At 35.6% G+C, this 21,555-nt stretch overlaps 1 protein-coding gene and 1 pseudogene across 2 annotated transcripts; one reads left to right on the top strand and one right to left on the bottom strand.

Annotated features, from left to right (window-relative positions):
• Nucleotides 1-2,383: 2,383 nt before the first annotated feature.
• On the bottom strand, nucleotides 2,384-6,288 carry LOC130961966 (PRA1 family protein A1-like). 2 transcript variants are annotated; one of them, XM_057888020.1, is made up of 8 exons: nucleotides 5,836-6,287; nucleotides 4,592-4,632; nucleotides 4,424-4,502; nucleotides 3,702-3,788; nucleotides 3,539-3,627; nucleotides 3,369-3,440; nucleotides 3,142-3,266; nucleotides 2,384-2,646 (listed from the first exon to the last, which is right to left on the bottom strand). In XM_057888020.1, exons 1-7 carry the CDS (start codon nucleotides 5,991-5,993, stop codon nucleotides 3,163-3,165), a joined length of 630 nt encoding a protein of 209 aa, XP_057744003.1. In that variant the 5' UTR covers nucleotides 5,994-6,287; the 3' UTR covers nucleotides 2,384-2,646; nucleotides 3,142-3,162. The 2 variants fall into 2 exon arrangements, with proteins under 2 accessions (XP_057744003.1, XP_057744004.1); XM_057888021.1 differs by lacking the exon at nucleotides 2,384-2,646 and having other exon boundaries at nucleotides 2,828-3,266; nucleotides 5,836-6,288.
• Nucleotides 6,289-8,840: 2,552 nt separating this feature from the next.
• LOC130963191 (CBL-interacting serine/threonine-protein kinase 12-like) lies at nucleotides 8,841-11,128 on the top strand (annotated as a pseudogene).
• Nucleotides 11,129-21,555: the final 10,427 nt, after the last annotated feature.

The raw sequence follows: 21,555 nt of genomic DNA, 5'->3' as shown, positions 1-21,555 counted from the left end.
GAAGACAGAAGGTGGAAGAGCTAATCTACGAGTTATTTAATGAAAGACAGAAGACTCTTCCGAACCTTGATCGATTATGCACGACAGAAGAAGATCAAAACTTCGACTACTATCAAAGGATTCGAGACTTTGAGGTAAAATAGGTTCTAAAGTGGATGAGAAATGGTTGGACAGTAAGACCCGATAATATTCCGATTGAAGTTTGAAGGGCTTTGGAGAGAAAGACATCAGTTGGTTAACTAAGCTTTTTAATGAGATTTTAAAGTCAATAAAGATGCTAGCTTAGTGGAGAAAGAACACATTGGTAACTATCTACAAGAATAAGGAGGATATACAGATTTGCGGAAACAATAGAGGGATCAAGCTCATGAGTCATACCATGAAATTATGAAAAAGGGTGATAGAATGAAGGTTGAGACAAGAGACACAAGTAACAAGTAACAGAGAACTAATTTGATTTTATGCCATGCAGATCCGCCACTAAAACTGCATATCTATTAAGAAGGATAATGGAGATGTATCGTAGTAATAAAAGGATCTACATATGGTGTTTATTGATTTGGAAAAAGCGTATGATATGGTGCTAAGGGAGGTTTTATGGAAGGTTTTGGATAGGAAGAGAATAAGAATCGCATATATTCGTGCAATTAAAGACATATATGATAGGACTACAACTAGTGTGAAGACTCAAGGTGGTGTGACAGAGAAATTTTCTATTGATATAGGATTACACTAGGGATCATCCTTAAGACCATACATTTTCATATTAGACTTGGAAGTATTCAAAGAGCATATCCAAGAGCATGTGCCATGGTGCATAATTTTTGCCGATGATATCATCCTTATGGAAGAGTCAAGGGAAGACCTAAATAAGAAGTTGGATTTATGGAGAGTAGCTCTAGAAGTGTATGGTCTGCGCATAAGCTGTAGTAAGATAAAATATATGGAATGTAAGTTCGGCAACCGAAGGAAAAACCCTAATACAGAGGTGAAGATTGGAGAAAATATCCTATGAAAAGTTAAAGTTTAAGTATCTTGGGTGCCTCATACAGAATAATGGAGAGATTGAACAGGATGTAAATCATAGGATTCAAGCAGGTTGGTCAAAATGACAGAGTACCTCTGGTTTTATATGTGACAAAAAAGTGTCTTTAAAATTTAAAGGTAAATTCTATCGCACGCATATTAGACTGACTATGCTTTATGGTACAGAGTGTTGGAGGCCAAAAGAGAGCACGGACATAAGCTAAGTGTGGCAGAGATGAAGATGTTCAGATGGATGAGTGGTCATACGCAATTGGATAGAATAAGAAACGAAGATATAAGAGAGAGAGAGAGAAAGAGAGAGAGTTGGAGTAACACCTATTGTAGAAAAGATGGTAGAATCGCGTCATAGGTAATTTGGACTTATGAGAAGAAAACCGACAGAAGATCCAGTCAGGAGGATGGATGAGATAAAAGATGGATAAGAAGTGAAAGGCAAATGAAAACTTAGGAAGACCATCCATAAAGTGATTAAATAAGATCTACATATAAACGGTCTCTTCATAAATATGATACATAAAAGCTCAATGTCTTTGTTTGATCCATATAGCCGATCACACCTAATAGGACAAGACTTTATTAACGTTGTTATTCAGTTATTGTATGTTTATTTCTATATTTCACTTCAAAAAATTGTAATTGTTTTAAATAAATTTATGTTTTTATCATTATAAAATGCCTGTATTTTATGTAAAAAAAATTGTGTTTCTATCTTTTTCTTCGGTTTATTTTTTTATTCTTCTTCTCCTTCATAAAATTTTAAAAATTTACAAAGAAACAAACCAAAAAAAATAAAGAGAAAGCATAGTATTAATAAAATTTTAAAAATTTACAAAGAAACAAACCAAAAAAATAAAGAGAAAGCATAGTATTAGGAGTAGTAAAAGAATCAAAGTTGGTGAAAAAGAAAATATCAAAAAAAGGGGAAAAATGGAGAAAAACATGCCGAAAGTTGAGCATGAGTAATACTTGGTTGAATTTAATTACAAAATTGACTTTGTTACTCAACATTTCTGATATAAAATAAGGGCTGAATTTCCTTACTTGCACTATGCAATTTAAAAAATAAAAAATGAAAAATAAAAAATAAAACGAAAAACGTTGCATTCCTTTTATTACTTTAAACAAAGTTCTATCCCAAAGTTGAATGACCAACTAACTAATCACAAGTCAGCCTACTCCTACACGATTCATTTAAGCCTGGAGTCCTACTAAAATTAACTATAAAAAATATGGTTTTTATTTTGGTATGGCTAGAAGGAACTTCTTTGCTTCACTCAAAATCCATTTGGATAACATTATTTATCACGTCACAAAAAATTTAAAACTACTGAACAGAATCACAGAAACACAAGACTCTTGTCATATTATGCCACTAATTTCTGGAGGCAATTGAAGATAGTGACACTTATGGATGTTCCTGTTACATGTCAAGCTTATAGGCAGTATAAATGTCATAATCAACAAAGTAAACACATTCTAACCTATATGGAAAGTGGAGGGACAAAAAGGATTCCTCACAATTTACAATCTATTGGCAACCTTACCAAGAAGGTTCCATCTCGGCTAAAGGAAATAATGTTGATCGAAAAGCAGCAATACCTAAAATGAGATTCATAGATAGCAAGTTGTACTCAGTTATGCAATCAGCATCAACATCAGAAGTAGATAACAAATTTGAAATCCAATTGGAAGAATAATGCTATTTCCAAAAACCAAGACAAAATACCACAGCATTGGACTTAAAACCCATGTCACAAGCTTGCTGCTAAATTCAGATTCATCACATAAAAATGATATCAAATGATTGTATAGGCCAAACAGCATAAAATATCTAAACCCTCTTTACATAAGCAAGCTTCCCAAAACTAAAATCAACATTTCCAGTAGTAAGACTGTAGAAGGTAATGAAACACATGGAAATGATCTATTCTGCAGTGCAAACTCGAGAGGATACTCTTTCATTATAGCTTCTATGCAACACATTTGTTTCTCAATCACTTCCAGGGAGTTGTACTTTACAGATTAACATAATTTGCAAATGCACTAAAAGAACAAAGTACACTATATGCAAGTGAAAATCCAGAAAGCACTTACATCGAGAAAACAAACTGCAAACTACAGCTCACTATAATTGCGCCACACTGCACGAAATTCTTCACGGAAAGTGTTTAGTCGTGCTTTCAAGTTAGGTGTTCGGAAGCTTGCATGCAGGATGGTGGCTGAACAAGAGCAAGAATGAGCAATATTATACTAAAAAAAACAAAATGCTGGACAAAGTGCTGGGAAGTATTAAATAGTAAACTTTTCAGTATGAGATGTACCTAGAAGACCAATAGCAAGTGCCCATGAAACCATTAGGAGACCACAGGAAATAAACCAAAAGAAGAAAGATGCTGCAGAAGAATGGGTAGAAAAGTTACATGGATTGATAGAACCACCGTGAATAGTACTGCTCATAAAATCTGACCTCTATTTCAAAGAATTCAATTACCAGCAGAAAATGTCAAGACAAACACCCAACGTGGCTGACCACATATATAAATTGCTCTCCTAGCCGATGGACGTCCACGGATAACAGGCCTGGAATTTGACTAGTCAGTAAACCCACAGCAAAGTCTACATATCTTAAAAGGATAATAACAACAAAAACATACGTAAGGGGAGGTCTCATCTTGGCTGCTAAATGTGGCGAGAATTGCCTGACAGTTCGTGTAACCTTTTCACTAAAAGTACCTGCAAAACTGCAATTAAAATTATGAATAACGCAATATCAAAGATAAGTTTTATTACTAAGAACTAGATCTGAGTACAATTAGTCAAGAAATGAAAGAACCACATGAAGAATCTTAGTGATATATATATAACAAAGGGCTACTCAGAAAAATGGTTTGAGCAAGCATAATGATGGTGCTAAATGCAAAACATCTAGAAGTAGAAGTGAATAATTGCAAGCTAAAAAGAGTATAACTGCTTTTCTTATTTAGATGAAAACATTATTCATCTACTTCAGTTACCATAAAACTAAATAATATATTGTTCGTGTGCAGACTTATGATTTATGTATTCAAGCACAAACCTCAATGTTGATGATGCAATATATTACATGCCAAAAAAATCACATTGCCAAATTTTCACTCAACAAATACCATAGGCCACTAGTTTGTGCAAAGCAATATGTACAAAAATCCAACTTACATGAAGCATCTTGGTTGCATAAGTGCAACAAGTTTCTAAAATAGCAACAATATCACAACTGATATCCACTTCAATAGTACAACACAATAAGGCTAGGTTTTTCTTTTAAACTGGAATCAATTTAATCAGCTCCAACCAATGATGAAATGTGGTATCAGAAGTAAAAAGATGTATCACTTACCTGTCATTTAGAAAAGCAGTGCTAAGTGCAGTAAGAATGGCAGCAACTATAGCAAGTGGCCTCCAAAGAAAACCCAATACTACAATTCAAAATTTGAATGTTTAGACAAGAAGGGGCAGTAGATCAATTGGAGATAGCGAACAAAAGATATTCATTATGTTAACTTACTCAGAACAGAAACAATCCAAATGAAGTAGTTGGTCCGATAGCTGCACATACAAACATAACCGAAATTATTTAATAGAGGGGTGGGGTGAAAATTATATATTCAAATCAGGTTTTCTTCTGTTATGTAGGGATAAATGAAAAAACAAACAAGTCCACCCCAAATCTAAGTGTTATGCAAGCTTCATGGTTGGGTACAGAACAGATGAACTGATTCAATTGGTGAGTGATTTCATCTTTGCAGTCAATGAATTATCTTGGAAGTCTCAAAAAATTAAATAGATGACATACGTGGGAGAAAAAAATACTTTCACAAAGTATTACATTTATATCCTCTGTTGTAAACTCTCTTCTCTTCTAATAAAATTCCTTTTCTATAAAAATAAATTATACATTTCTAGCTACTGTAAGTTTTGTAACACAAACAAACACTACGTTTATTTACTAATTATCCAGTTTCATGCATGGACCTTGAGGATGTTTAATATATTTCCTTCTTTTGATTATTAATGACAAAAATGTCACCTTATGTAATTGTTCTTTTCAAATATCATTGTTTCGGTCTTATGAACTTATGACACGACCATGTCCTTGGACTAGTGATTTGATCACACTTTCTCAATCAGAGATTTTGACCTTGAGATTTAAGGTAAAATTAGTCCAGAATCCAAGTTGCTTCAACTATGAGCAGCAAATACTGGGATTTTACCATTTCATTTCCTAAATTTTCTTAATAGTGAAAATAATAGGAGAACGAAGATATCATTTTGATAATTGTCACTTAAATGAAAATTCTCCCTTTCCAGCAAGAAAATTTGCCTCATAAAGGAAGACATTTCTTCCTTTACTCTTCGTTTTCTTCCTTCATGAAGGAAGAATCACTCTTCCTCAAACGTAGCATCCAAAAAAAAAAAAAAACACAAAACTATCCGTCGAAGCATCACCTACTGCCTTCCTTCATCCATATCCTCGGAACTACGAAATCCAAATTTGATCAAATATATCAATCACGGAGAAAATTACAGAGTCATGCCAAATCGAGCATTTCAAATTTTCAATTAATAAATATTGCAAGGGAAAGAAAAGGAATCAAATTCAGCACCAAACATAAAAGATAATAGAACCTCAAACAAATTAAAAAAAAAACTATAGCTCCATAAATCAAATCATTCGATTGCAGTTGTATAGATGGAAAAAGAACAGAGGAAAGCAACAGTTTCAGTGATTGGGGGAAAATTGAAGCGTACTAGTAAAGATTGCATTTTAGGCGGCTATTCCACTTGGCATAGGATCGAGGAACGGTGAATCGGGAGAAGAATTCGGACAGAGGGCGCGGCGGCGACGACCAATCTACTTCGCGAAGAGCATCGACGAGATCCTCCGCAGTGACGTTCCCCCAATCCATGTTCCTACGATTTTCCTCCGACGCAAAACCCTAGCGAGAAAATTCGTCGCAAATTGAGGGAAAATCGCAGCGTGGCTGAATGAATCTTTTTTACCCCCCTTCCCTTCCTTTCTCTTTGTGTGGTGGAAAGAAAATGAGGATTCTATAGTTTTATAGTTTTATCTGTGTCGGGAATCCGGGATGATTTCTTTTAATTTCTGTTAGCAATGAGGGATTGGTGTTTTGATCACTAGAAAATGAAAGCCGAAGCTCTTCTTGTTATTGTTGCCACTCTCGGCTCTTGGCAGTTGACGCTCTCCTCCGAGTCATGTACTTTTAACCGTTTTACTTTGAGTGCTTTGGTTAACTTTCATTTTTACCGTCCTCACACAAACTCATTGGTAGGGGACTACCTAAATTGGATTTTCTTAATTTTTTTTCACTTAACGGGATTAGGGGGTGCCATTAGCAATTTAGCACGAAATCCAATTCCTCAACCAAAACCGGACTCCATTATGACGGATAATTGAGTATAATTAGATCCGACTTGATTAAATTTAATAATAACTAGCTTGGGCATTAGTTCTGAATAGTGAAATAGAAATTAATTTAATTATCTAATTATATATATAAAAAAATAAATAAATTTATGATCTTTTAAATTTTTGACAATATATTCTTAACAAAATTTAAATACAAAAAATTTTTTGACTTTTATAAAGAGAAGATAATTTTATTTTTTTGTTTATTTGTCTCTCACAGATCAAATGGAACCAGATAGGGGCGGCAGTGGGGCGGGTAGGGGCGGGTTTTTGCCCTACCCGACCCCGCCCCGCCGTCCTGACAGGCATATACTACCCGCCCCCATAACTACCCACGGGTAGTAAATAGCAGAATTCGCACCCGCCCCACCCCGACCCGCCCCTGTAAAAATTAAATATTTTAATTTTTACCTATTCATATATAAATTAAGACAAAAATTTAAAATTCATAGATAAATTAAAATACAAACATAAAATTCATACAATGTCATTAGCTAAAATAACTTGAAATTAAAAAAAAAGATATTGTTAGATCACTACAAATTTAACACCATAATAAAGAAATTACAATATTAGATATAAAATGATCTTCAACCCCTTATTATTGATCACTTTCAACATCTTCATCATCATTAAAAGTTTGCAAATCAAGATTTAAACCTGAAAAATTTAAAGAGATAACAATTAACAAATTAATTGATACTATAAAAAAAATTAACATAAATAAAGATTAATCAATATATCACCTTTACTTCCCAAAAGTGCCCACAACCAACTTTGGCCACACATCAAAGCTTCAATTATGTCTTGTTTGAGCTTTGCACGATGAGGAGAAATCACACGACCACTTGTACTAAAAGCAGATTCAGAGGCAACAGTGGACACCGGAATAGCATATCCTTAGCTATTTTTGCAAGAACTTTAAATTTCATCTGATTGTTCTTCCACCATTTCAAAACATTAAAGTTAGGATCATTTGGAGGATGAATTTCCTCCTCAAGATAATGATCAAGCTCAACATTCACATATGAACTCCTTGTCATTTTTCTTCTTTTAAGATACACCATGTAATCATCACCCCCAAATGAACTTGCATTTCCACTTTCATTAAGTTCTTTTGTACCAACACCAACACTGATATGTGAGACATCAGAACTCATTTTTTTAGTGTATTCATTAACCAACTCATTACACAACTGATGAATTCTATCAATTTGTTTGGAGCATTTTGTTGGATCTGGATACATTTTTTCAAATTGAAATTCAACCCCAACCATCTTGTATCTAGGGTCTAAAACAGCAGCAACACCCATAATGCCATGAATTTCATCCTAATACTTTTCAAATTTTTTCTTCATGTTAGATGCCATATTAGCAATACTTTGAACTTCAACTTCATTATCATTTAGAGCCACACTGTTGCTTTGGGTGTCTTCTCTAGCATTACTAGCCATAAAGTAATTTGAAAACACCTAATCAATAAAATTAAAATACATGAGGGTATAAAATTAACATAAATCATATCATAAATGCATAATTACAAAATTAGAATAAACCAAATCAGAATGCACAATTAAAGTAGTTGAGCCAAATGTATGCATTTACTTCCTTTAAAATCCTATAATAAGTACATTACAAATTCAATATTACAAATAGTAAATTATGGGAATCATTTTAATACTAGATTCATGTATTAGTGTTGGTATGAGAATCATTTTATAAATTGTCTAAATACGAGTGTTAAGAGATGAGACTCACTCTTTTATAAAAATTGAAACATGCTAATTTTGAAGGCACTATAGAACATACCCAAAAATTTTTACTAACTAATTTGAACGTCGCTCATCTAATAGAATAGTAACTTTAAAAAGGTTCATTAATTAGGTAAGGGTGGTTTTTTCTTTTCGTTTTCTGCCAGGAGAAGTAATGGTGGTTGACAACTAACTAGTTCGGTTAAATCAAGGAAAAGCTATCACCTTATAGTTTAGTTTAAGCTGATAATAATTCTTGAATAACCCAAAATCAAGTGCTTCTATGATCAGATTGACATTTGAAAATTTAACAGCTTTGATTATACTAGGAGAAATCAGAGTGCTAGAAGGAATATCCCTGCTACTCATATTGATATTTTACCATCAAAGTTCATGCAGATACACCATTCAAGTTAAGGTCATAAAATAATTTAGAAGCATTTAACTTAAGGTGGACCATAATCATATTAAAGTTCATGATATTAATATTTCACTTAAGGTGGACCATAATAAAGAAGAACCAAGATAAAAGCTACAAACTTTAGCACCAAAAAGAAAAAGGGTCATCATTAGAAATGTTAATACTTACTCTAAGAATGCAGTACCAATCAATGAAAGGTGGCTTATTAGTTTTGTTAATTGTTAGGGACAAGTCTATGAACACATACAACAGAACGTGTGAAAATTGAGCAAATCTCCAATATCAGTTGGCTTTTGTAATCTGATTCTTATCCCATTTGAAAATAATAATAATAATCTTCTTTTATTTTTACTTTATTTAATCTGTTGAGTTTTGAAAATTGTCAAAATTTAAATTGAAATTAAGTTTGTTTTGGCTGCAACTAATAAAGAAAGCCCTGCAGCTAAAATATTGCAAGCAAGTGAGCAACTGATATATAAAAGTTCAAGCATTTTTATAGTATTTCAAGATGTATTTCAATATTAATATTTCACTTAAGGTGGACTATAAATCCATAATCATATAAAAGTTCATGATATTAACATTTCATAGAAACACTAAAATCTCCTCCTTTTTCTCCCCTTATTTTTTACGGTTATAGTAGCAATGTAGCATTGCTTTTCGAAAATTGAAATTCAACAACTAAAGACTTATCCCACTTGACAAAATCAGCTACAGAATCAACGATACAATATCATAAATCAAGTAATTTTCACTTGAGTGAACAATTCTATTACGAAGCAAGAAAGTATAATTTTTTATCTGAAATCTGAGTACCAACCTAACAACCTTGCGTATGAAGCCTCGGTTTGAAAAACGAGGAGGAGGGCCAGGGCGGGTGCGGTGAGCTGGTAAGGCAAAGAAGAAGCCCTGAGAACCGGGAAATACTCCGGGAGCAGGAAGTGTGCGGAGACGGTGGAGTTGTAGGCGGCGATAGCGGCGGCGAAGGTTGTGAATGCAAGGACTGGAGGGAGCAAAGACAGGACGACACGGGAGGAGAGGGTCGACCGGAGGTGGCGGAGGTGGCAGAGGGAGGAGCGGTGTTGAGACGAATCAGACGATTCGACGAGTTGCGACTTGCGAAGATGGTAGAGACGACTAGACGAGCTAAGCGGAGGAGGAGCGACAGGCACAGGCGGCTTGAACGAGTCGCGGAACTGGAGCAGATTCGACGGCAAGCACTGGGTTAAACTGAACCGAGGCGGCGAGGCTATGGTCTTGGAGAAGAGAAGAGCTGAGGAAGAAGGGGTTGCTAACTCTAAATCCCTAATCGAGTTACAAACTGAGTGGCGGTGAGAACTGAAGGCTGAAACTAATCACTAAAAAATTATATATATATATATATATGCACTCCGGGGCGGGTAGGGGCGGGTTTAGCCTGAAGCCGACCCCGCCCCGCCCCGCTCATCAACCCGCCACGATTTAGACCCGCCCCGCTCCGGGTCGGGTTCAAACCCGCCCCGACCGGGTAAGGGCGGGGCGGGGCGAGTACCCGCGGGTACGGGTACTGCTGCCATCCCTAGTTGTATCATTGTCCAGGTGCTCATTACGGAAAGAAAGCTAAAGTTTGCAAGATAAAAAGGTCAAAAACATGAAAATGACGTCGTCAAAGGCCGCTTAAAGAAAGACCTCGCTTGAAAGTACTTCCAGCAACTCATCTCTGTTGTCTCCTTCTACCACAACAGAGGTGTCTTCCACCACTAGCTATTTACCTTTCTATGATCGCAACATTATGGTTACGTATAAGAAGATCTATAAAGGTGAGTTTCGTTGCCCGAGGTGGTTTTTCCTTGAATTGTCTAATTTTCTTGCTAAGCTTCTTGATACTAACCTGACAAAAGAAATTTCATTTCGGACATCATGGAGAATCGCTGGTTCAAGAAAGGCTTTAAGCAGATTAAGTTTCATATTGAGGATGACAATAAGGTGGTGCAGCATGTTGCTGGTGGTAGTAATGATGTTTATTCTTCTTTTGATTTGTCAGAAACGGATGAGTTTGAGACTAAAAAAAGTGGGTGGAGGAGGAGGAGGAGGAATGCTTTTGTTGCCACGGTCAGAGTTTGAATGTTTGATATCATATTATTTTCCCTTAGTTTTGATCTCTCTGGCTTATTTGAGGAGAAGGGTGACAAGGCAAGGTTTATTTCCGGTGCGCCGATTTCCAAGATCATATCGAAATTAGAGAAGATTGCTTAGTTGGTGAGCTTCACGGTCAGGAAGAAGGACTGCAGAATAAGCTTGGAAGGTTCCAAAAAAGGAGTGAAGGGGTCATTGACCATTGCTGCTGAGATTTTTGAGTTGACGCTTTCTTTTGTTGTGGTGGAGGTGAAGAAGAAAGGAGGGGATAAAGAGGAGTATGAGAGGTTCTTCATGTATAGGAACCTTTTTGTCTGCAAATTTTAGCCTCCTTCGCGTAACGGACATGCACCTGAACAACGTTACAACCACATTAGCCAATTCTATTTTATATGTGAGAGGCAAATGAATGGAATGATAAAATTGTCCTTCATTTGTGAAGGTAAGGAATTTTTTTGTATTTAAATTTTATCAGAAATGTATTTCTCAAAAACTTAAAAGGTTAGAGACATATCCTTTAATTTTCTCTTATACATACAATTTTACAAAGATTGTTAAATTATGATATTTATTTTAAGTATAATTTGATGATGTATTGTTCTTATTTTCTTATCATATATTATTTACGTAATTTTTTTAATTTTCTATTTTTTCAAATATTTTAAAATTTTATTTTCAATTGGATATCTAATTATTCGAAGCGATCTAATCCAAATTTAATCGGTTCAAAATGATTCAGATTCACTCACAAAAAAATTTTAAATTTGAATCAACCCAAACAATTAAAATTTAATCAGCTAAGTTTTTAATTTTCTTCCAAATCCAAACCAACTCGAGTTGTAAACACTTCAACTAATTGGCTTTGATTTCCTTGTAACTACGATGGGATGAATTTTGTTACCACTAGTAAACTAATGACGTATTATCTTATTCTTTTATGAATTTAATTTTTTTACTAACAATATAACGATTAAAGGCTCAATTCATTTTTTGTCTATTTTTTCAAGGAATAAGACGATATATCTATTAAAAAAATGAGAATTCCAGCTCCATTCATATTTAGTGTAAGACAACACGACACTTCCATTCATATTTAGTGTAAAACAGGAAGATGCCTAAACCCCTTACTCATAATCGACCACCATAAATAGGAAATTCACAGTTTGCCAAAATTATAGAGAAGCTTAGAGAACAAAAGGGAGAGGTCACCCGAGCAGGAAGGACAAAATCCCAGGGAGATAAAAATTGTCTCCCGAAATATTGAGGACGAGGATCAACTATAGTGGTCAACGTGATCAACGGGGAAAAGGTGCAAGAAAGGTCCATATCTGCACTTAAAAAAGACCTCCGCATACGAGCTATCGCCTCGGGAAAAGTTTCCGATCCACCAAACATAACCTTCCATCCGGAAAAGATTGTCAAAACGGAACTTCGAATGAAGATTCCCCCTTTGTTATATCGGCGAAAGCGGGTACGGAGATGGTAAAGCGTATATTGATAGATACATGATCCGACTCTAACATCCTTTTCAGAGGAGCATTTGATAAGTTATGACTTTGAAGTGAAAATCTACAAAACTACCTCAACAGAGTGACTGGCCTTGGCAAAAACTTTATCAAATCGATGGCTCGATAATGCTACCGATTACCATAGGAACTGGAAAACAAAAGAAGACAGTCTTTTCCGAATTTGTGGTGTTCAAGGATTCCACGGCCTATAACATCATCCTCGGGAGGAAAATCATCAACGAACTCTCCACTGTCATATTCAGAAAGTTCCTAGTCATGAAGTTTTGGGTCAACAATGGAACAATCGGAACCATCCATGGTGACAGGGCAGTGGCAATAGAATGTAATAACACAAGCTTGACATTTCTAAACAGTGTTATCAGAATCGGCCCGACCCTCCCGGTTGGACCGAAAACCCAGTAACATTGTTGTCAAACTCGCGAGTTAACTCGTAAACTCGTATGAGTTTATGAGTTTAAATATGGAATCGAGTTAACTCGGGCATAGACTCGATCCTCAGTAAACTCGGCTAGACACGGTCAAACTCGCGAGTCTAAGACTGAGTTAGCGAGTTTGTGTTTTTCTTCATTTTTGCTAAAAAAAATGTCATTTTGAAACCAAAAAATACTTTTTCTATTAGGGTTATGATAACATTCCCAAAGAATGAAAGAAAACTCACTCATCTGCGTCATTTCTCTTAAGTCTCACTTTCTCCATGTTTTACCGTAGTTGCCATTCCCCGTCGAGCTGCCGCTGTTTGCCTGCGTCTGCTACCTCTGCTCTGATTTGTGCCATTGTCTTTGTGAATATTACCCCTGTTGCCCTCTGTTCTGTATTTCTTCACATCTCCACTATCCGTAACTCCATCGTGCTATTGATGCGTGAGCATCTTTCCTATCTTTTTCTAGTGAATTTGCATCTAATTTATTAAGTTTAATAAAGAATTAATTATCTTTTAGCCAATATGGATGCTACTTTGAGTCTTGTGTAATTTTGTTTATTTTAGGTAGCATTCGGCTGGATTTGATGGAGTTTATGCAGCACAAGAATCAAAGGAGATGGCAGCAAAAAGCGACGCGTGTGCGTGACTGACGCGTACGCGTGATTTGAAGATTTGCACCGCGACGCGTGCGCGTGACCGACGCGTCCGCGTGACTCTCGAAAAAGACCATCGACGCGTACGCGTGACTGACGCGTACGCGTGACATGCACCATGTGCAGAAAATGCAGAAAAATGCTGGGGCAATTTTTGGGCTGTTTTGACCCAGTTTTCAGCCCAAAAAACACATATTAGAAGCTGCAGAATGGACAAAACATATGGTCCCCACCCCATCAACTGAAGACCTGCTAATTATTCTGATTTAAATTCAAATCTTATTTTTAGGAAAATATATTATTTTTAATTTTAGATAATTAGATTTTAAATTAATTAGGATTAATTATAAAAAGGGATTCCATTAGTTAATTTTAGATGCCATCATATTGGAACTCAGTACATTTTACTTGAATCTTTATTTTCTTCTCTGAACCATGAGCAACTAATCCTCCATTGTTAAGGTTAGGAGCTCTGTCTATTTGTATGGATTGATTTTATTACTTTTTCAATTTTTATTCATGTATGGATTTCTAATTTAAGAATTGGTTTCGCTCTTTATCTTATGAATTTGGGTGGAACGGAAGTATGACCCTCTTTCTAATTGAGTTCTTGTATAACTTAGGAAAGCTCTTTACTTGAATAACAGTTTGAAAACAATTTCTCCTAAATTTTAATTATTTGGATTTAATAGGATACGTGACATATAATCCTCTTATTTTTGGGTAATTAGAATTTTTGTGGCATATAAATTGGAATTTGAACTTCACCCTCTAATTGGAATTAATTGACCAAGGCATTGGCAGTCGATGAATTTTAGAGGAGACTAGAAAGGTCTAAGGAATTGGGGTCTAGTCACATATAGTTTGCCATAAATTAAATCCTACACGATTAAAATAGTTAGTAAAAAAATTTAATCCGAAAAAATAGATAACTCTGAAGCCTTAACTGTTTTTCCAATATTTTATTTTCAACTTATTTACTTGCGTGCCTGCCTTCTGATATTTTCAATTGAAACCTTTTGAATATCTCAAAACCCTTTTCTGCTTGCCTAACTAAGTAAATCCTTTAACCATTGTTGCTTGATCCATCAATCCTCGTGGGATCGACCCTCACTCACCTGAGGTATTACTTGGTACGACCCGGTGTACTTGCCGGTTATTTTGTGGTTTGTAATCACCGCATCAGCTATCACTATTCACGAGTTGTATTGAATGTTGAATTGCCAAATGTTTATCATTTTAGTTATGTAGAGTTAAAGATTTATAATTTTTTGGGTAAAGTACTAAATTAGTTCCCTACGTTTGGGCGTAATCTTGTTTTGGTCCTTAAGGTTTAAAGTGTCCTATTTGAATTCAAAAAAGTTTCATTTAGCTTCAATTTAGTCCCACCGTGGGGTCAAAGATAAATAATTAACGAAATATCCTACATGATAGCAGTATAAGAACAAGGTTGATAATTTGAAGAATAAGTACAAGCTCCAGAAGCACAAAATCAACCGTGGATGCATCAATACATGTATTTAACATTTTTTTTAGTTTTATAAAAAATATTTCATTTTAATTATAAGAAAAATGATAAATAAATGTATTGATGCATCCACGGTTGATTTCGTGCCTCTGAAGCTTGTACTTATTCTCTAGATTATCAACCTTGTTCTTATACTGCTGTCATCTAGAACATTTCATTAATTTTTTATCTTTGACCTCCGGTGGGACTAAATTGAAGCTAAATGATACTTTTTTGGATTCAAATAGGACACTTCAAACCTTAAGGACCAAAACAGAATTATGCCCAAACATAGGGGACCAATTTAGTACTTTACCCTAATTTTTTTTACTTTCAGTATTGTAGCTTTGGTAAATTACAGTGTTTGTATAATTTATAATTTGATTATTTTTTGGGTTTCTAATTTGATTATTTGATATTGTTCAATGTTCAATTAAAGATTTAGTATTACAGATTTAGAATTTTTATTTTTGTGTGTTCTATGTTGTATTTGTATAAGAATAATTGTAGAGGATTTGAATGTGTATTTTAAAGTATTTGTTATAATGTGTGCTACTATTTTAATTTATTATATGCTTTAAGATTGATATTGTTAATTTTGAAGGGTTAGAATTGAGTAAATATACATTATGTTATATATATATATATATACACTTCATAACAGATGAAATCGTACGAGTCTACGAGTTAACTCACGAGTCGAGTCTAGGTCAACTCCACGAGTTTACTTAGACTCGTGAGTTTGACAACCTTGCCTAGTAAATCGGTAACAAAGTCAGTCCGGGTAAGCTAGCTGAACCGGATAAGGAAGAAAACCAGAGAGACCCGGTTTGAATCGGTCGGGTTTGATGAAAACCCGTGAACTGGCGGGTTTGAAAAAACCTGAAACGATTCGAACTCTATTTTTTTTCTTCAAGTGAAATAGCGTCATTTCGATTATTAAAAAAAACCCTGAACTAAAAGCCCTGAAACCCTAGCTCGAAGCCTCACAGTTCCCACTTCCCACACCAAAACCCATTCCCTTTCCCTAAACTCTAAACGGCTGAGACTTGAGAGAGACCCGTTTAGCCCTTCTCATCTTTACTGTGCTTGCAGTCTCACTCTCACACCACCTGACCACAGCCAGCACTACCTCCGCCAAACGGTGCGATGTCATTGGCTACTGCTACTCAGAGTCATCGTCTCGGTGGCCCTTGAGTATCTTGGCTCATTGTCTCGGTGGCCCCTGAGTATCTTGGCTCGTCGCCTCCTGTCATGTGCCTCTGTGTGTCCGTCGTTATCCTCCTTTTATTGGTCCAATCATCCAGTCGTCCCTGTTGTCGTCGTCAGCGCCGTGCTTCTTCTCCGGTCTCCCTCTTCTCTGTCGGTGGTGCATCAACCATAAGGTATGTATTTTTATTTGTTTTAAGTTATTCAGTATTTTAAATTTTCAATAAGTTAGTACTTTTGTTAGAATTAATTGATTAATGATGTTGATTATCTATGTTGATCATATTTGGTTGATTATAAGTGTATAACTTGTTGATTTCTGTTAGATTGTTCATTTTTTTGTTTTACGTTGTTGGTATAATATATTGTTGATTATAGTGTAATATATTATTGTTATATGTAATATATTGTTGTTATATCTGGTTGCTATTGTATATTATTCTTAGTAGATTATTATTGTATATTATTCCTGTAGATTTGTCATTTAGTCTTGGTTGATTAGGAATTTAGGATGGCTTCATCAAATACACCATCAGAAACACCAACTTTCCAAAAATAAGGTTCAACTCCTAATACAACAATTGGAACCCAAAAAAATAACAGTAAATGAAAAATTGATCCTGCATGGGGCCACTGGGTTAACCAGTTGAACCAATGATCCACCGGTTGAACCAGTAACCCAGTGACCCAGTAGCCTGACCGGTTCGATCACTGGTTCGGTTTTGACAATTATGCTCCGAAAAAGATCTCGTGAAGCGTCATGAATTTTCCTTGTCGATCTCGACTCCCGATAAGAGGACCAGCCGAGACTAGAACCAGAAGGGGGATATTGAAAAACTCTAGATCAAGCAGACAGCGAAGGAATTCGCCTTTGTCAATAGAAATCTCCCATTTTGCTTGAAATGACAAGTTATAAAGCTGTTAAAGGAAAACACAGATCTGTTTACCTTCACACCCACTAGCATGCCAGTGATAGACTTGAATTTGATTTCACATCAGTTGGCCGTAGACCCAAAAGCCAGTCCAGTTACTCAGAAAAGGAGGAGAATGTTGGTGGACAGGGCAAGCAAGGTTAAAAAATAAGTTAGAAGCTTGCTCGCAGCTGGATTCATTTGGTAAATACCCTATACCACCAGGGCAAATGTCGTCATGGTAAAAAAGGCAAACGGCAAGTGTCGAATGTGCGTGGACTACACGGACCTTAACAAAGGATGTCCAAAAGATGTCCTTTTGTTGCCAAATATCGACGGGTTAGTAGACGCCGGTTTTGGACATTAGTACCTCAGCTTCATGGATGTGTATTCTGGGTATAATCAAATACACACGCACAAGCTCGACGAGGAGAAAATGACCTTCATCACCCCCAAAGAGACTTACTAGTTACTACTACACAATCATGCCATTCAAGATAAAATTACAGGGGCCACATACTAGAGACTTGTCACAAAGATCTTCAAAGACCTCATAGGAACGAAGCTGGAGGTGTACATTGACGATATGCAAAAATGGATGACACTCTAATCAATGACCTCTTGGCCATATTCAGAACCCTCAGAAAACACCGAATGTGACTCGACCCATCCAAGTGCTCGTTTGAAATAGAGGCCGGGAAATTTATGGGATTCGAGATCACGCAAATAGGAGTGGAAGCAAATCTAAAGAAATGCCAGGTCATCCTCGAAATAACTAGCCCAACAAATCTCAAGGATGTCCGAAGGCTGACGGATCGTTTAGCCGTGTTATCTTGCTTCCTCGGAGCGTCGGTGCAAAAGGCATTATGCCTCTTCAAACTCATGAAAAATGGAATAAGCTTCCAATGGGACCAGAGTGTGAGGAATCTTTTCACCACTTCAAAAGGGCATTGGGAGAACCATATTTATCGTTTGAAGCCCAAAACGAGAGAAACACTATCTCTTTACCTTTCTATAACCAAAGAGGCACTAGCTGCAACGTTGGTCCAAGAAGACGAGCACAAAACATAGCTGCTAGTATATTTCATAAGCAAAGTACTCCAAAATGTCGATAAACTCGCATATGCCTTCCTCCTATCATCTCGACGATTTCGACAATACTGCCAAGGCCACCCCATCACAGTCTGAACAGACCAGGAGGTTAGGCAAATACTCCAGAAGCCAGATATGGCAGGGTGGATGCTCTCTTGGATGGTTGAGTTGACTTAATTCCAAAACCACTTTGAACCTAGGAATGCGATCAAAGCCAAAGGAATGGCAGACTTCATTATTGAAACGACTCCAATAAGCAAAGTTCCCAAACTATGGAAACTCCACGTTGACGGCTTGTCGAATACGAGCTCCAATAGAACAGGAGTCATTCTTGATAACCAGAATGGAATATTGATCGAGCAGTCAAACTGATACGAGTTTTTAATATGCAATAATAAAGTGGAGTATGAAGCCCCCTTAGCCAGATTGACCCTAGCCAAAGAGGTAGGAGTAAAAACCTTGGAAGTTTGCAACGACTCTCAAATAGTCATCTCCCAAGTCAAAGAAGATTTCTAAGCATGGGATTTCCTTTTACAGAAGTACCTATCTAAGGTAAAAGTACTGATCAACTAGCGAGTTTGATGCAAATATTAGTAAAACACGTTCCCAGAGAGAGGAATGCAAGAGCCGACTTGCTCTCCAAGTTGGCAAGCACTAACCCGCACTCCAAAAATCGTTCTCTAATTCAGGAAGTCATGCGAACACCATCCGTCTCGCCGATGGGTCCAACTAGCCTGTCGTTGTCTAACCAACCGACGTGGACTACTTCTATCACATGATATTTGGAAAACGGTAAACTACCCAATAACCTGGCAAAAGCAAAACACGTTAAGTCGAGACCAATAAGGACCATCCGGGGCATGACAAAGAGCCAGAGAGGGACTTAGTTGATGAAGTAAGGAGCATAGTGCACCTATGAGTAGGGCTGGAAGTGAGCTGAGCTTCTAGCTCGACTCACGAAAATTAAGCTTGGCTCACGGCTTGACTCATTAATAATTGAACCTATTTTGTAAGCTCAAACTCGGCTCAACGAAAGCTCACGAGTTGGCTCGAGCTCACGAGCTGACTCAAACAATAGGAACATAATCTATAATTCTATATCAATAAATTATAACTTATATATATTAAAAAATATTAAAAAAATAAATATAATATATTGTCTATCTATCCATTATAAATTTTTTATTTATGTACTACATCAAAATTATATATAAAAATGACTATAAAATTTTAAACAATTAAAAACATTAATATATATATATATATACATATATATATATATATATATATATATATAATTACTAATATGCATAACCTATATGCATTTAATCTATTCTTTTAATATTATATATATAATCGAGCCAACTCACGAGCTAATGAGCTGAGCTTATCCAAGCTCCAGCTCGGCTCATTTAATTTATGAGCTCAAATCCAAGCTCAAGCTTGGCTCACCAGCTCACGAGTTCAGCTTATCGAGCTATTAATGAGCCGAGCTCGAGCTGGCTCATGACATGGCTTGACTCACTGATGCGTGAGCATCTTTCCTATCTTTTCCTAGTGAATTTGCATTTAATTTGTTGAGTTTAATAAAGAATTAATTATCTTTTAGACACTATTGATGCTACTTTTAGTCGTGTGGAATTCTATTTATTTCAGGTAGCATTCGGCTGGATTTGATGGAGTTTCCGCAGAAAAAGAGAAGAAGGCGAATGATGCTGTCAACCCTGGCCTCTCTGCATTCAAACCTGAATAACTCGAACTACAAAGGTTCAATAGACGTGATTTTAGTGGCGTTGGAAAGCTAACTTTCAGAGTTTTCCAATGATATATAATAGTCCATACTTCTCTTCCATAAAATCTGCCAAGGCTGCGCCCAACTTGAGATTTCTCAAGTTAGGCGCAAGAAACAACAACAACACGCAACATATGCTCTCCTTCAAGTAAGGCGCACTCCCATCTCAAGTAAGGTGCATTGCCTCCTCTTCAATTCAAGTTAGGCGCCTTATGTCGTGAACAACATGAAGTTAGGCGTAGATCCTAGTGAAGCCAAGTGGTCCCCACGTTACAAGGCGCGGATTATTAATTAATTCTGATTTAAATTTAAATTTTATTTTTAAAATAGGAAATGATTTTATTTTAATTTTAGAAAATAGATTTTAAATTAATTAGGATGAGATATAAAAAGAAGAAACTTTTCTTCTGGGGATTATTCCATCCCATCCCAAAAATTCACAGTTTACAGAATCCTAGTTTTCACTCTTTTTCATGAGCAACTAAACATCCACTGTTAAGGTTAGGAGCTCTATCTATTGTATGGATTGATTCTGTTCCTTGTTTTTTCTATTTTAATTTATATACTGATTTATATTTCAAGAATTATTTTTGTTCTTTATTTTATGAAATTGGGTGGAACGGAAGTATGACCCTCTTTCTAATTGAGTTCTTGTATAACTTGGAAAAGCTCTTTACTTGAATAACAGCTTGAAAACATATTTTCCTAAATTTCTAATTATCTGGATTTAACGGGATACGTGACATATAATCCTCTTATATTTAGGTAATTAGGATTTCTGTGGCATATAACTAGAATTGAACTTCACCCTCTAATTAGAATTAATTGACCAAGGAATTGGCGGTTGATGAATTTTAGAGGAGACTAAAAAGGTCTAAGGAATTAGGGTTTAGTCATATATAGTTTGCCAGGAATTAAATCTTGCATGATTAAAATAAATTAATGAGAAGAGTCAATCCGAAAAAATAGATAACTCTGAAACCTTAACTGTTTTCTCCATATTTTATTCCCAACTTATTTATTGCTTGTCTTCTGATATTCTGAGTTTCCTGTTTAATGCTTTTTGAATTCTCAAACACCAATTTCTGTTTGTCTAACTAAGTAAATAAATCAACCATTATTGCTTAGTCCATCAATCCTCGTGGGATCGACCCTCATTCACTTGAGGTACTACTTGGTACGACCTGATGCACTTGCCAGTTAATTTATGGTTGTAAATTCCGTACCAAATTTTTGACGTCGTTATTGGAGATTGATTGTGATTGACAACTACTCGTTGTTTGATTTCTTAGATTAGATAATTTTTCTTTTAATTAATTTTATTTTATTATTATTAATTTTTATTTCTTTATTTATTTATTTTTATTCCCGTAAAAAAAATTTTCTTTTCTTCTTTTTTTTTCGTGCTTTTCGTTACGTTTCCCCTGTTCCCCCGTGTTTGATTTTACTTCCTTTTATTTTTTTTTTCCTTTTCAAAACTTTACGTCTTTTTTTATTATTTTCCTTTTTATTTTTTTATTTTCTTTTATTTTTGTTTTGTTTCTGTCCATTATTAATTTTTTTATTTTCTTTTTATATTTCATTAGTTTTATTTTATTTTTATCTTTAATTTCCAAAATAAATAAATAAATAAATAGCAC

This window comes from Arachis stenosperma, chromosome 2 (genome assembly GCF_014773155.1).
Source record: "Arachis stenosperma cultivar V10309 chromosome 2, arast.V10309.gnm1.PFL2, whole genome shotgun sequence".
Classification (NCBI taxonomy): Eukaryota; Viridiplantae; Streptophyta; class Magnoliopsida; order Fabales; family Fabaceae; genus Arachis; species Arachis stenosperma.
This window is presented reverse-complemented; position numbering and strand designations above follow the sequence as displayed.

What these genes read in the sequence shown, in the direction of transcription:
- LOC130961966 (XM_057888021.1), bottom strand. Translation starts at nt 5,993, where the DNA reads ATGGATTGGGGGAACGTCACTGCGGAGGATCTCGTCGATGCTCTTCGC. An exon ending in ACTGCTTTTCTAAATGACAG is followed by an intron (nt 3,789 to 4,423) that starts GTAAGTGATACA and finishes TTTTAATTGCAG; the next exon opens with TTTTGCAGGTACTTTTAGTG. An exon ending in ACTTGCTATTGGTCTTCTAG is followed by an intron (nt 3,267 to 3,368) that starts GTACATCTCATA and finishes GCTCTTGTTCAG; the next exon opens with CCACCATCCTGCATGCAAGC.